Source organism: Mesitornis unicolor, unplaced genomic scaffold (genome assembly GCF_000695765.1).
Source record: "Mesitornis unicolor isolate BGI_N332 unplaced genomic scaffold, ASM69576v1 scaffold1784, whole genome shotgun sequence".
Classification (NCBI taxonomy): Eukaryota; Metazoa; Chordata; class Aves; order Mesitornithiformes; family Mesitornithidae; genus Mesitornis; species Mesitornis unicolor.
In genome coordinates this window covers 1,456-12,781 of record NW_010179197.1, presented here as the reverse complement: position 1 = coordinate 12,781, position 11,326 = coordinate 1,456, and the positions used below count along the sequence as shown (strand labels likewise).

The following is an 11,326-nucleotide window of genomic DNA, read 5'->3' as shown; positions in this document are numbered from 1 at the left end:
AGCAGAAAAACCTCACGCTCATACTGATAAAAAAGCATGAAGTAAATAGTAAAGATACTTGTCACCTTTTTTTCTGCCAGGAGGAATGGAACTGTATTTTTCTGTAGCATGTGGGGAATGGCAACTCTACCATTTCTGTCTTTGTAAATGAAAAATGATGACTACCAAGAAAAATCTCCCAAAATACGTGCCAGAATGAAACCGCATATGGATTGCTTCCTGTATTCACACTTTGTCTTCCATAACCTGATCTAAACAATGTTTTAAAGTATTTTTTCAGTTTGACTTTATATTTTGGAGATAGTTTGTTTTGTGCCAAAAATTAGATGTCTTATGTGTATTCTTGTTCAAAGAGTCTATTCACAGTTAACATGTAATAGTAGGTGTGGTGCTATCAAAAGCTTCTGTAGCACTTTTGATATATTAAACACATTCTTCAACCAGGAGAGATTCCAAATTTTTACCTTGTAAAGACACAGAACAAGCAGTTATTCATACCTCAGCATAAGCTGCTCTGCCTAAACTGATCTAAACATAAATTCAGATCAGAGCTCCAGGTCTAAACCTCAGGAAATCCGAGTCTGATTTCTGACCCAAAGTTTAGGGTTTTGTCTAATTTCTAATATTCTGAAATTCTACTATTCTGCATTAGAATATTGATAACATATTGCAGGTGATGTTCTTATCAACATCCAGTACTAGAAGCCATAATCTGACGTGCTTCAGTGTCTCCAGTGGGAAAAACTCTTTATACCTAAGATGATCAGCCCACTGGGTGTCACTGTTGCAACATTAATACACAGCATGAAGTTTAGTTTAACAAGAAACGTTAAGTAGTCTCTTTTATGTGGTTTCACTTTTCCTAAGATAGTCTTAAACAAACTCCAACTTATTACAATTGTATTTGCTTTTTATTATTCTAGAAAATTCGCCAAGTTTTACATATCTGGAATGCAAGAAGAAATATACTATTGATCTGCCAGATAAAAAGGCCAAAGAAGAGGTTTGAGCAGGATATGCAAATAATCAAATCAAGTGGAATTCCAGGATTACTAAGTGTCACCAGAACCCCTTTTTCCATAAATTTCTTGTGGGTTATTTTTGATTGTTAATTTTTAGAGTGTGAAGATTCTTTTTTAAAAATGGTAATTAAATAGCTGTTATGCAAAGAAAGGCAACAAGAATTTGATAGACATACTTTGTCTCTTGAAAATTTGATCAAGATCTGGAAAAAAATATATTTTTATGTGGCATTTGCACTTTCAAGTCTTACAAAAGCAACATTTGTACAGCAGTGAAAAATCAAAAATACCTGTTCAGAACAAACACTTATGGGCTCTCTCAGAACAATCCAGATGACACTCTCAAGGAGAGGTGGAACAGTGAGAGAGCCAAAGTAAGTCCAGTAGTCCAGGGACTTGGGAAGCAGACAGCTGGGATCAAAGTTTGTGAATAGTGCTCTTTTCCCCTGGAAAGAAGAAGAAAAAAACTTATGGTGGTTCTAGATTAAATATATTTAGAAATTCATTTCATATACAAAGTAAAAAAAAAAAAAAAAAAGAAGAAAAAAAAAGAAGAAAAACCAGGGCAATATTATTTATAAGCAAGAGGCCAAGATAAATCATGCCGAAGGCAGTAGAGCTTGTTCCATTAAGAGATGGGCTGGCAGCATCCTGGATGATCTCAGCAGAGGAGCCACTGCCCTTTCAATGTGGTCTTACCTCTATGGCAGCTTTGCTATTGCTATCCTTGATGCCAGCAGGACACCATCAAAGGTGCCATGTTAGCATAGGCTCCCTACAGTTACAAATCACCAGGAAACAGAAGTTGAAGGGAGATGTGAGAAGACATTAGACTTTAAACATGGTTTCTGTGGGGCTGGCAGAGTAACCCCACAGGTCACAGCTACCTGCTTCCCCATTCACTCCTGTCAGGCCCATCCATTACTACTTCTTCTCCCCGCTACCAAGCCAGAGATGCCTGTACAACACATTATGCTGTGAGTCTGGCTGATTTCCCTTACACAGACAATATCCTATTTCTCACCCTGAACCTCAGCAAAACAGGGGAGGAAACCTTTCCCTCAACTTTTTCACAACTTTCCCTAAAGTATGTTCTCCTGTTACTATTCTCATAACAACAGACTTGTCAGAGACTAGACTGTGTGAAGAACTAGCCTTTTCCTCTGATCTCTTATTGTATAAAAATTATTCATCTGTTTAGTTTTCAACTTTACCTAAGAAGAATGCTCCTACACTGCCCCAAATCCAAGTTAGATGTGGATAGCTATGAAACTCGGTACGAGGAAACATGAAGGTGAAGGCAGTAGCAAGAAAACCAAAACAACAAAAGCAATGACCAATATCAGTGTTCTCTTAGAAGCACTCGTTCACCTTGATTCTGATGGTGTCCAAGCGGTCAGTAATCTTCTTCAGCTGAGGGTTGCATTCACCAATCTATTAACACCAAAGAAAAAAAGATATACTTGAGCTTCAGAGAAAAATAGAGAAAAAAAAAAGCAAATGCATTATGAAATTGTTTTATATTACTTTACTTAAGTGATTCTGAGATCAGATAGATTTTAAAAGTACCAGCCTGTGACTAACTGGTCCTTAGAAATAGTACTGGGCATTAAGAAGATCCACTCCCTTGCTGACAGTATTTATTCTGGCTACTCATAGTAATTATTTCAGCTACAAAAGACCCATAAACTTTGCATTTCAGGGGAATAAAAGCAATTTATTTTTCATGCTTTGTATGCAGGATATTAAAAGTTGCAGACTTACATCTGAAATTTAAATTGCTTCAAACAGTGAAAACATCATTCTTATGCATCCCAAGCAGAACTTATGTGCTAAGAAATCCAGTGAAATTTTCTTTGAATCATTATAATGCAAACTGCAAAGACAGAATGACTGAAGCAAGTCTCTGCAAATGCTGCGTGCAATGGCTCCCTGACTGCGCCAGCACCAGCACGGGCTGGGCTCAGGAAGCTGTGGCAGCCAGGCAGAAATCACAGGTTTGATCAAAGCCCTGTCCTTTGTCATGGATTCTGTGAATTCTCCATCTGCTTCATACAGAAGACAATGAAGCTGTTGCAAAAGTTTTATTTCATCTTAGAACAGGTACAGAAAGCAAAGAGGTATACAACAATTATAAGAAAATTCTCTAGTTTCTGGGTTTTGGGGGTTTTTAATTATTATTTTTCAGAAGAAACTACCAGCTCAGAAACAAACTGTTGAACAAGCACTCGAACCAAATCAGATTGCCCTCCTAAAGAAAACTGTTAGTCATGTACAACTTACTGAGATCCATATAGAGGGAGCTGAATTAAGTTCTGACCAGGCAAACTGAAGAGCCTGTCTTGAAAATCTATTAATCTGAAATATTTAATCTTCAAGGGAAAGTAATCAGTATGAAAGACACAGTATCATTTAATGCCCATATAAGACAAGCAATAATTGTACCAACCATCATCATTATCCCTTTGGGCTCTTAACACAGATCTGTTAGGACAGCTGAGGCACTTTTTTTCTTACCTTCAGAAATACAGCCATGACTGCTAATCCATCTGACTGACGAGCTGCCTCAACAAAACTGGAATACTTTTCTGAGTTCCAGTGCACCACATGAAGCTGAAAAGCAAGAGACACAGACAGCATCAACTCCCGCTGAACTCCAATAGTCACAAATTAATACCACAACTTTACTGGTTTTGATACTCCACCTCACTCTTTTGTATTCAGAGCCATTCAGCTTTCTAAATGCAATTATATTTTGAAATTGGCAAAAACGGAGTTCACACAAATAACAAAAAGCATTTTCAGTGGCTGTGTTTATTCAAAATTTAGCAGCAATCAGCACACTACAGTGCCTGGCAAACTGCTGTTGTGTCCCCAGATTTTTAACAGAGAAGCTAAGACAAGTTATCCCATGGTTATATAACTAAAGCTTTTAAATCAATTTTTAGTACAGCTGATTTTTAAAAGGGATTGAAAATCATGAGCATGTTATTAGTTGCTCCTCCTTTTCTTTAATCAAGCTTTCAGTAACATTAATCAGCCACATAAATAGGTAGAAAACAGGCAGCAAAACTCACATTAAACTTGCACTGACCCCTTTTCCCTTGTTTAGTTTAAGCTGAACATCAACATTTCATTTCTGATACTTTCCAAATGTCATCTTCTATGATTACCAGCAGTTAGGCACTCACAAGCAGCTTGATTATCTCAGGTTTGAGTATTTGCATTTACAACATGCATTTTTTTTGGAACTGTCCTGTGGTAGTTGCTTAAGCAGCTTAAAGACACCAGTTAGCCAGGTGGGGAAAGGAAAAGCGCACAATATCTACCCCCATGCCACCTCAGTCCCTCCTGCTAAGCCAGGTTTCCTAAATCCTGGCTACATTGCAGCAGGAGTTCCTGGTTCCTGGGAAGCACCAGGACATCCCAGCCTTAAGCACCTTTCTGACTGCCAAGCTGGAGAGAGCAGAAACACTCACACAGTGCTTAAGACTAAGTACTTCACAAACATTAATTACTCACGGTAGTCCTCAGTGAATTAGTAAATCTTACTACCCATGGTTCTTAGATAAGGAAAGAGAGGGTCAGCAACAGGGCATGGCATTGGCTTTTCTAAAATTGGTAACCATCATTTCAGACTTTGAAATTTAGGAGTGCTGGAAAGCAACTCCACTGAACGACTTAAACTGGCATGAACCACCACTCACTATTATAAGTTCACAGAAGCTACATTGAACAACTTCTAAACAGTTACATTTTTATATACACAAAAAGGAAACAGATACTCTCAGTCGGAATTGAATTTTATTGTAGATTTTTAAAAAAGAAAAAGAAACACAAAGAACAAAAAATTCCCACAGCTAAATAAAGACCACTCCCACTCCCTTAAGCTTTGCCAAAAACCCCCCAAACCAACCTCCCCCAAACAAAAACCCCCAGACAGAGCTGTGAAACACTTTTGGGTACAGACCCATTCTCAATGGCTTGTGACTTCTCTTTAAGGAACATATCCCATCTTACCACCGCTCTGTCACTGCAGCTTGTGAAGAGACCTTGACCAGACCATACGTTGCCACAAAGAATGGAGCCATGGATCCCTTCTGCTTCCCGCTGGGATTAGGGGGTTGAACCTTGCAGTCTTCTTTACCTGTACACTACTTCTTTCTTCAACTTGGTTGATGCTTTTTCTTGAAATCTTACACATCTTCCTTATGAAGGTGAGCACTGAAACCATCTTCATGTCTCCTTCTGAGGTGTTTTCTTTTGTGTGAACAGTGCTCAGAAGCCTTGATCTTAATTCTGTGTTTCTTATCCCAAAGCCAAAGTGACATCTAGAGAGCTTCTTGTGGAGGGTTACCCAACCAACAGGTAACGGAAAGGTTTTTAGACTGGCTAGAAATTCAGATATATTTTCTCCTTCCATTTGGTTTCTTAGATGGGAAACATACATATATTTTCTCAGCTAGAAATTTGGTTTTGGTACTTAATGGCTTTAAAGCACCTCTATTAATTCTTTATATTCCATCCCACCTGGTTCCTGTGGAAAACATAAGCCTTTAAACACTGCAAATGTCACTTTTCCCCATTAGTGTTAGAAAACTAATTTTTTTTTCTGACCACTATCTCTTATAGCATTTCCAGTAAAATCTAATCACACCACTGTGCAAACATTTATTTTTTCTTCTTTAGTATTACATCTTTTATTTGTCCTTTCATATTTATTGTTATACTTTTTACTTCTCTTTAACCCCAGAAGACTCTTCCACTATCTGAACTTTGTGTTGTTAATCTCAGTTTCATCACAATACTCCATGCTACTTCCATTTGCAAAGAGGAATGAGAAACTGAATACTTTTTTACTGTAGACTACTCAAATGCACCAAAGAAGACAGAGCAGGAGTGAACTCTCCATGCCAGAGCAGACAGTGCCTCCACTGAAACGTAGCACCTCCACAGACAGCAGGCACCCCACAGATATTAAGGTGCAGTTCTCAAAGTCATAACCATCACATTGCAATACTCCTAAGTCTGGCATAAACTTTACGCTGCACAGGCCCCAAATAAAATAATTCTGTGTTTTATAACTGAAGCTGACTTTGAAAATATTCTCCAAGGAAGAGAGTGAAAGGCAAAGTTTAAAATAACTCTTGAACATTAAATCTTGCTCTTATCAAGCTCTTGTCTTCTGTACTCCTCTTTTAATCCTCTCCAAAGCTTTCAAATAGGTTCTCCTTTGAGAAATGACCAAACACGCAACACTTCAGGAAGACCGCTTGTCTTTTGATAAAACAGGGGAGAGAATGAAAAGCGGGAATAGGAGGGGTAACATTTCTCTTACAACAGAAAACTTGTCACAAGTTTAGAGGTACAGATGACTCCATGTAAAACCTTACCTCTGCCGCATACTTCATCCCATCTACTGTGTGCTCAGAGCCGGCTTCGTCGTTGGATCCCCAATGGAAGTGAATCTGGCGCAGCCTGTAGGTCCCACTGAGTGGCCCCCCAGTCAGCACTGGAAACCCAAGCAGAGGAAAAGGCTTCACTGCAGGAACAGGAGCCCCTACCCACATCCTCTAACCTCTCACACCAGACTTCAGTCTTCGGACAGTTCCCCCACTCCTTCTCAAAAGCTGTTTCAGATGGCTTCCCATTTCTTTGAAGTATTACAGAAATAATCACTTGTCCAGGATACGACTTTCAAAATTGCATCTATGTGTGTATTAGTGGGTTATGGCCTACTAAAGCGTATATTGGTATCACCGGGTCTGTCTTGCTATGGATTGGATATTTCTCAGATGATGGGAACATTTTTCTGTTTTGTAAGTGGTTTCCTCTCTTGAATGTATTTAAAAGAAACACTGAGAATTTTGGTTTATAATACAGGTTTTTACGAACAAAGGGGAGGAACAGAAAAATATAATGTGAACATAAACTCTTTTCCCCTTTGAAATTTGGAGGAAAGTAGGTGGAGTTTAAAAAAAAATTCAAGGCTCTTTCCTTCATTTGCAACTAGATCCAGTTATATCAGACTGAAGTCTGAGAAAAAGGAGCATATATTAACATGAATAAAATGAAGCCAACACTACATATGCATTGTACAAGTGCAATATTACTGACACTTAATTAGCTAGGGCTGGAAGGCATGTTCTAGGAGTGGCTAAGGACTTAGAGCTTGTCTAGTTTGGAGAAAAGGAGGCTGAGATGTGACCTCATTGCTCTTTATGGCTTCCTGAGGAGGGGAAGTGGAGATGGAGGTGCTGGGATCTTCTCCCAGGTATCCAGTGATAGAACACATGGGAATGGCTCAAAGCTGCATCAGGGAAGGTTCGGATTGGACATTAGGAATTATTTCTTTACGAGAGGGTGGTCAAACACTGGAACAGGCTTCCTGGAGAGGTAGTAGATGCTCAAAACCTGTCAGTGTTTAAGAGGCATTCGGACAATGCCATTAACAGCATGCTCTAACTTTTGGCCAGCCCTGAGTTGGTCAAGCAAGTTGGTTGCTGTAGGTCCCTTCCAACCAAAATGTTCTGTTCTGTTCTGTCCTAGTTTATTAACACACTTATGAGTGGGCTTTTCATTGTTTTGCTTTTGCAAGTGCTTGTCTTTTGCTAATCAAGAGTTGGAACCAAACCATCTCTGCACAGACACTTGAATGTGAATCACATCCAGAATGAATCCTTATTCACTGCTAAACAAATTACATTGGCTCCATATCTCCTCTGAGGGTTTAGGAAGTAGTCTGGGCTGCTTTACTGGCTCATTATAGAGATTTTAAGGGGAACGGATGGGAGTTTTAAACAGATGTTTTTTAAATTAAGAGCACTGGGGAAGACAATAGTAACTTTTTATCTCTTCTAGGTTTAGTCCAAAACCTAAACTTTATTAGGAACAATATACCACCACATAAAGTTAAAAGAAGAATTTCTTAAGTTGCCTATCTGCTAACACAAGTATCCTGGCTAATGAGAAGGAACTGGGACTGTTTATGTGTGGGATAAAATATTTTACCTTTTAAAACTTCAACTCAAAACCATGCTTTTACAGATCCTATAAACCTAGTGAACAAAGGGGATGGGGAAGTGGCATTCCTAAAACAAATTCCTTCTTTCGAGGACTGAAAACTTGGAGGCAAATGATCTTAGAAATGTGTAAAGATTGGTGTTTCAACTGGCTGAGGGAAAACAATTCCATAGAAACGCATCATCATTCAGTGAAATAGTTCTGATGAAAAATGTGGAAAATGGCCTGATTTGTACTGCATCATCCAGTGATGGTAAAACCCTTCCATTCCAACAGTAATTAAGGCAGAGGTTAGTCAGGAGCTATTGAAGGCAAATATCAGTATCCCACAGTTTGAAAAGAGCTGGAAGAAGAGGTCTTTGAAACATCTATAGACCGATTTCAGAAACTGGAGCTAATGTGGTACCAAAGAGGATAAACAAAATTACACAAACAGACAGACTGGACAGCCCCATTTCAATGCTGCTGAAGTGAAGAAATAGTTGATATGGAAGTCAGTTAATAATGTGTTAAAAGATGCTAATGTATTTAGTACCACTTAATTTGATTTTTTTTTTCCATAAAACCACCATATGTCAGGAGTGCTTACTTCACAGGGGTGCCCCAGAGGCCAAATTTTGGCCCTAGAAAATTCAGTATTTTTTGATCAATGACCTGAAAGAAAACAAAAACATTACTGGTAAAATTTGTCAGTGACAAATATGCGGGAAAATAGTGAATAACTCAGTTTATGAATACAGAAGGATTTGAATTATTTGAAAGCAAGTCATGATAATGGCCAAAACGTAAAGCCACGTATGTGGACTGAAGAATCTAGTCCATATACAGAAGATACAGAGCCTCCTGAAGGAGACTGGGAATTACATATAATTATCTGATCAACATCTGTCAGTGCATTGAACTATGTCCTTGGAGATATGGCCTGAGGAAAGCAGTAAGAAGAGGATCGCATTACCACTGCTTTGGTATCAGTGTAAGCCTACAGAAGTACTACGTTCAGGACCTGTCACTACATGGATGGAGTTAGAAAATGGAAGAGGTTCTTGGTGTATTCATATCCATATTTATTACTTTTTTTAAAAAAAAAAGAAGTTTAAAGGCTGAGATGATCTATCACACAGCAGAAATAAAGTGTGATTTTGATTTTTTTAATTGTAAGAGTAATCAACAATTAGAACAACTTACCAAAGGCTGTGGTAGGTTCATCATCTCTGGAAATTTTGAAATCAAGACTGTATGTTTTTCTAAGAGATGTGCTTTAGTTCACCCACGCCTACTAGGCTTGAAGCAGCGATTAATTCTGGGAAGTCCCACGGCACCTGACACACACGAGGTCAGACCAGATCACTGATGGTCAGCAGGTAGCTTTCAGGCAACATTCCATGTTGCTTGTATCAACAGGAAACTTAAGAACTAAACTAAGACTGTCCTGGAAAGCAAAGTATGATGTTGTCTCCATCTAGGTCTCTCCCTGTTGGCACTATAAGTTTCTCAGGACTAATGGACAAGGTGATCACAAATTAGTCCCTCTCTGGCTTTAACCCTTGTGAATGCACCATATGGGCTTGGATCCTCAGCTAAGCCTCACGCAACCACAAGAGGATCTTATTGCTCCTAGAAACTGCACTCCTACAGTTTCAAGGTGAGGTGTGCTAGCTTGCCTAACATCCAAGAGAAGGTTTTAAAGATGAAGGTACTACCATTACAAAGACTATGCTAAACCAGAGAACTTCTGATTAAGAATTATTGATTGCTAAAACGGAAGCTACATAATCCTAAAAAAGACTGGGACAACACCACTTTTCAGAGAAGAAAAGAGATCACTTGGGATATATTTCAATTGTTCTGTGTTGGCTTTTTCCTAAGAAAAGAAGTCCAGGTATGGATTCTAAAAAAATGGGAAAAAATATATAACCAAACCTGCAGCTAAAGTCAGATAAGAGACTTGAGTGATTCGGTTGGAATGAACCTGTAATGAGACACAAAGGATTCATCTGCAGTGAGAGAGAGCAGCATTTGAAAAACTGTACGCAGCACTGTTCAAACAAGGGGACTGGCACTATCTGGCTGGGTGGGCTGGATCAAACCACCCCTGTGAAAAGGGAGCACTTTCTGAGAAACACAACCTCGAACTCGTGTCCAAATATGTTCCCACATTGCATCATGCTGAAAGACAGGGAAAAAAATGAATCTCTCATCCAGAAGAGCAAAGCTTTACTGTTTATGAGGAGTTCATACCCAGCTGTATGCAGTCTATGCAGGAAACAGTGGAAGAGACAGTGTAACAGGGAAGGAACAAACCTGATTTGTTGACAGTGTCATCAAATTCAACACTGGTGGAGTGCCCATTGTTAAGGATGATTTTAGCAGAAGCCGGATCATAATTGGGATTTAGAGGACGGAGAGTGGGATCATACTTGGTTTCCTCAGTTTTTATGTCGATGGGTGACTGCCGGTCTCCATTAGCGACAGGAAAAACCTCCTTCCAGTGGGCAGGCCCTGCAAAACATGGGAAAAGAAGTCTAAATTGGTGGCAGCACCTAGCTTCATATGAAAGAAGACTCTGCTTGAATTGTTCTTGTTTGCATCTTTTAAATTGAAAAAGGGTACAGATAAAAAATACAGATCAGAATATACAGCTACTTTTGCTGTACCACATTGCAACAGCAGCTCTCAGGACCCCTTTATCTACCTTGCATGGTGTGTCATACTGTATTTGGCCTTTGAACAAGGCCACATGCAATAGGTAGACATTTAATCATTCACAGTTAAGACTCAACTATGCACAAGACATATCCAGCAAATGCTTGTTCAAATCACGCATCTTGTATCCAACAGGCACTGTGCCTCAATACATTTTTGACATGCCATTTTTGCCTAATATCATGTCTCATTATGTCTTTAAGGATTACCTCTTATCTATCCAAAATCCCTGCATTAAGGTTTTTTTTATACCTTAGTCATTGGCTGCAAAAGACCTGAAAACACATCTTCTACTGACTATGCTGAATGAAATGGGGAGATCTCAGAAAAGATAAAAAGACTGAATGGTGCTTGGACTCTCCTGGGGCCGAATGGCAGTGTCTGTAACCTAAGCATCATTTCACAATTGATCACCTCCACCCAACCTACCAACCCTGCAAACCAGCTGCCACAACAGAGGAGAGAATGTCACCCTCTAACCATGAAGTCGACACACAGAGGCACACATAAACACACACTGGTATAGTGATGACAAAACCAGCAAAGGACAGGACAGAACAAGAAGGCTTCATTGATGA

The 11,326-nt window shown here is 39.2% G+C and overlaps 1 protein-coding gene across 1 annotated transcript in view; it reads right to left on the bottom strand.

Annotated features, from left to right (window-relative positions):
- The window catches only part of LOC104539199 (carbonic anhydrase 13-like), a 10,758-nt gene extending 257 nt beyond the window's left edge, over positions 1 to 10,501 (bottom strand). The window contains exons 1-6 of the mRNA XM_010182669.1: positions 10,347 to 10,501; positions 6,416 to 6,534; positions 5,553 to 5,559; positions 3,540 to 3,635; positions 2,394 to 2,456; positions 1,313 to 1,468 (exon numbers count right to left, since the gene is read on the bottom strand). Of these exons, the coding sequence (XP_010180971.1) occupies positions 1,313 to 1,468; positions 2,394 to 2,456; positions 3,540 to 3,635; positions 5,553 to 5,559; positions 6,416 to 6,426 (333 nt within the window). The 5' untranslated portion in view covers positions 6,427 to 6,534; positions 10,347 to 10,501. The remainder of the gene's footprint in view (positions 1 to 1,312; positions 1,469 to 2,393; positions 2,457 to 3,539; positions 3,636 to 5,552; positions 5,560 to 6,415; positions 6,535 to 10,346) is intronic.
- Between the last annotated feature and the right edge of the window lie 825 nt (positions 10,502 to 11,326).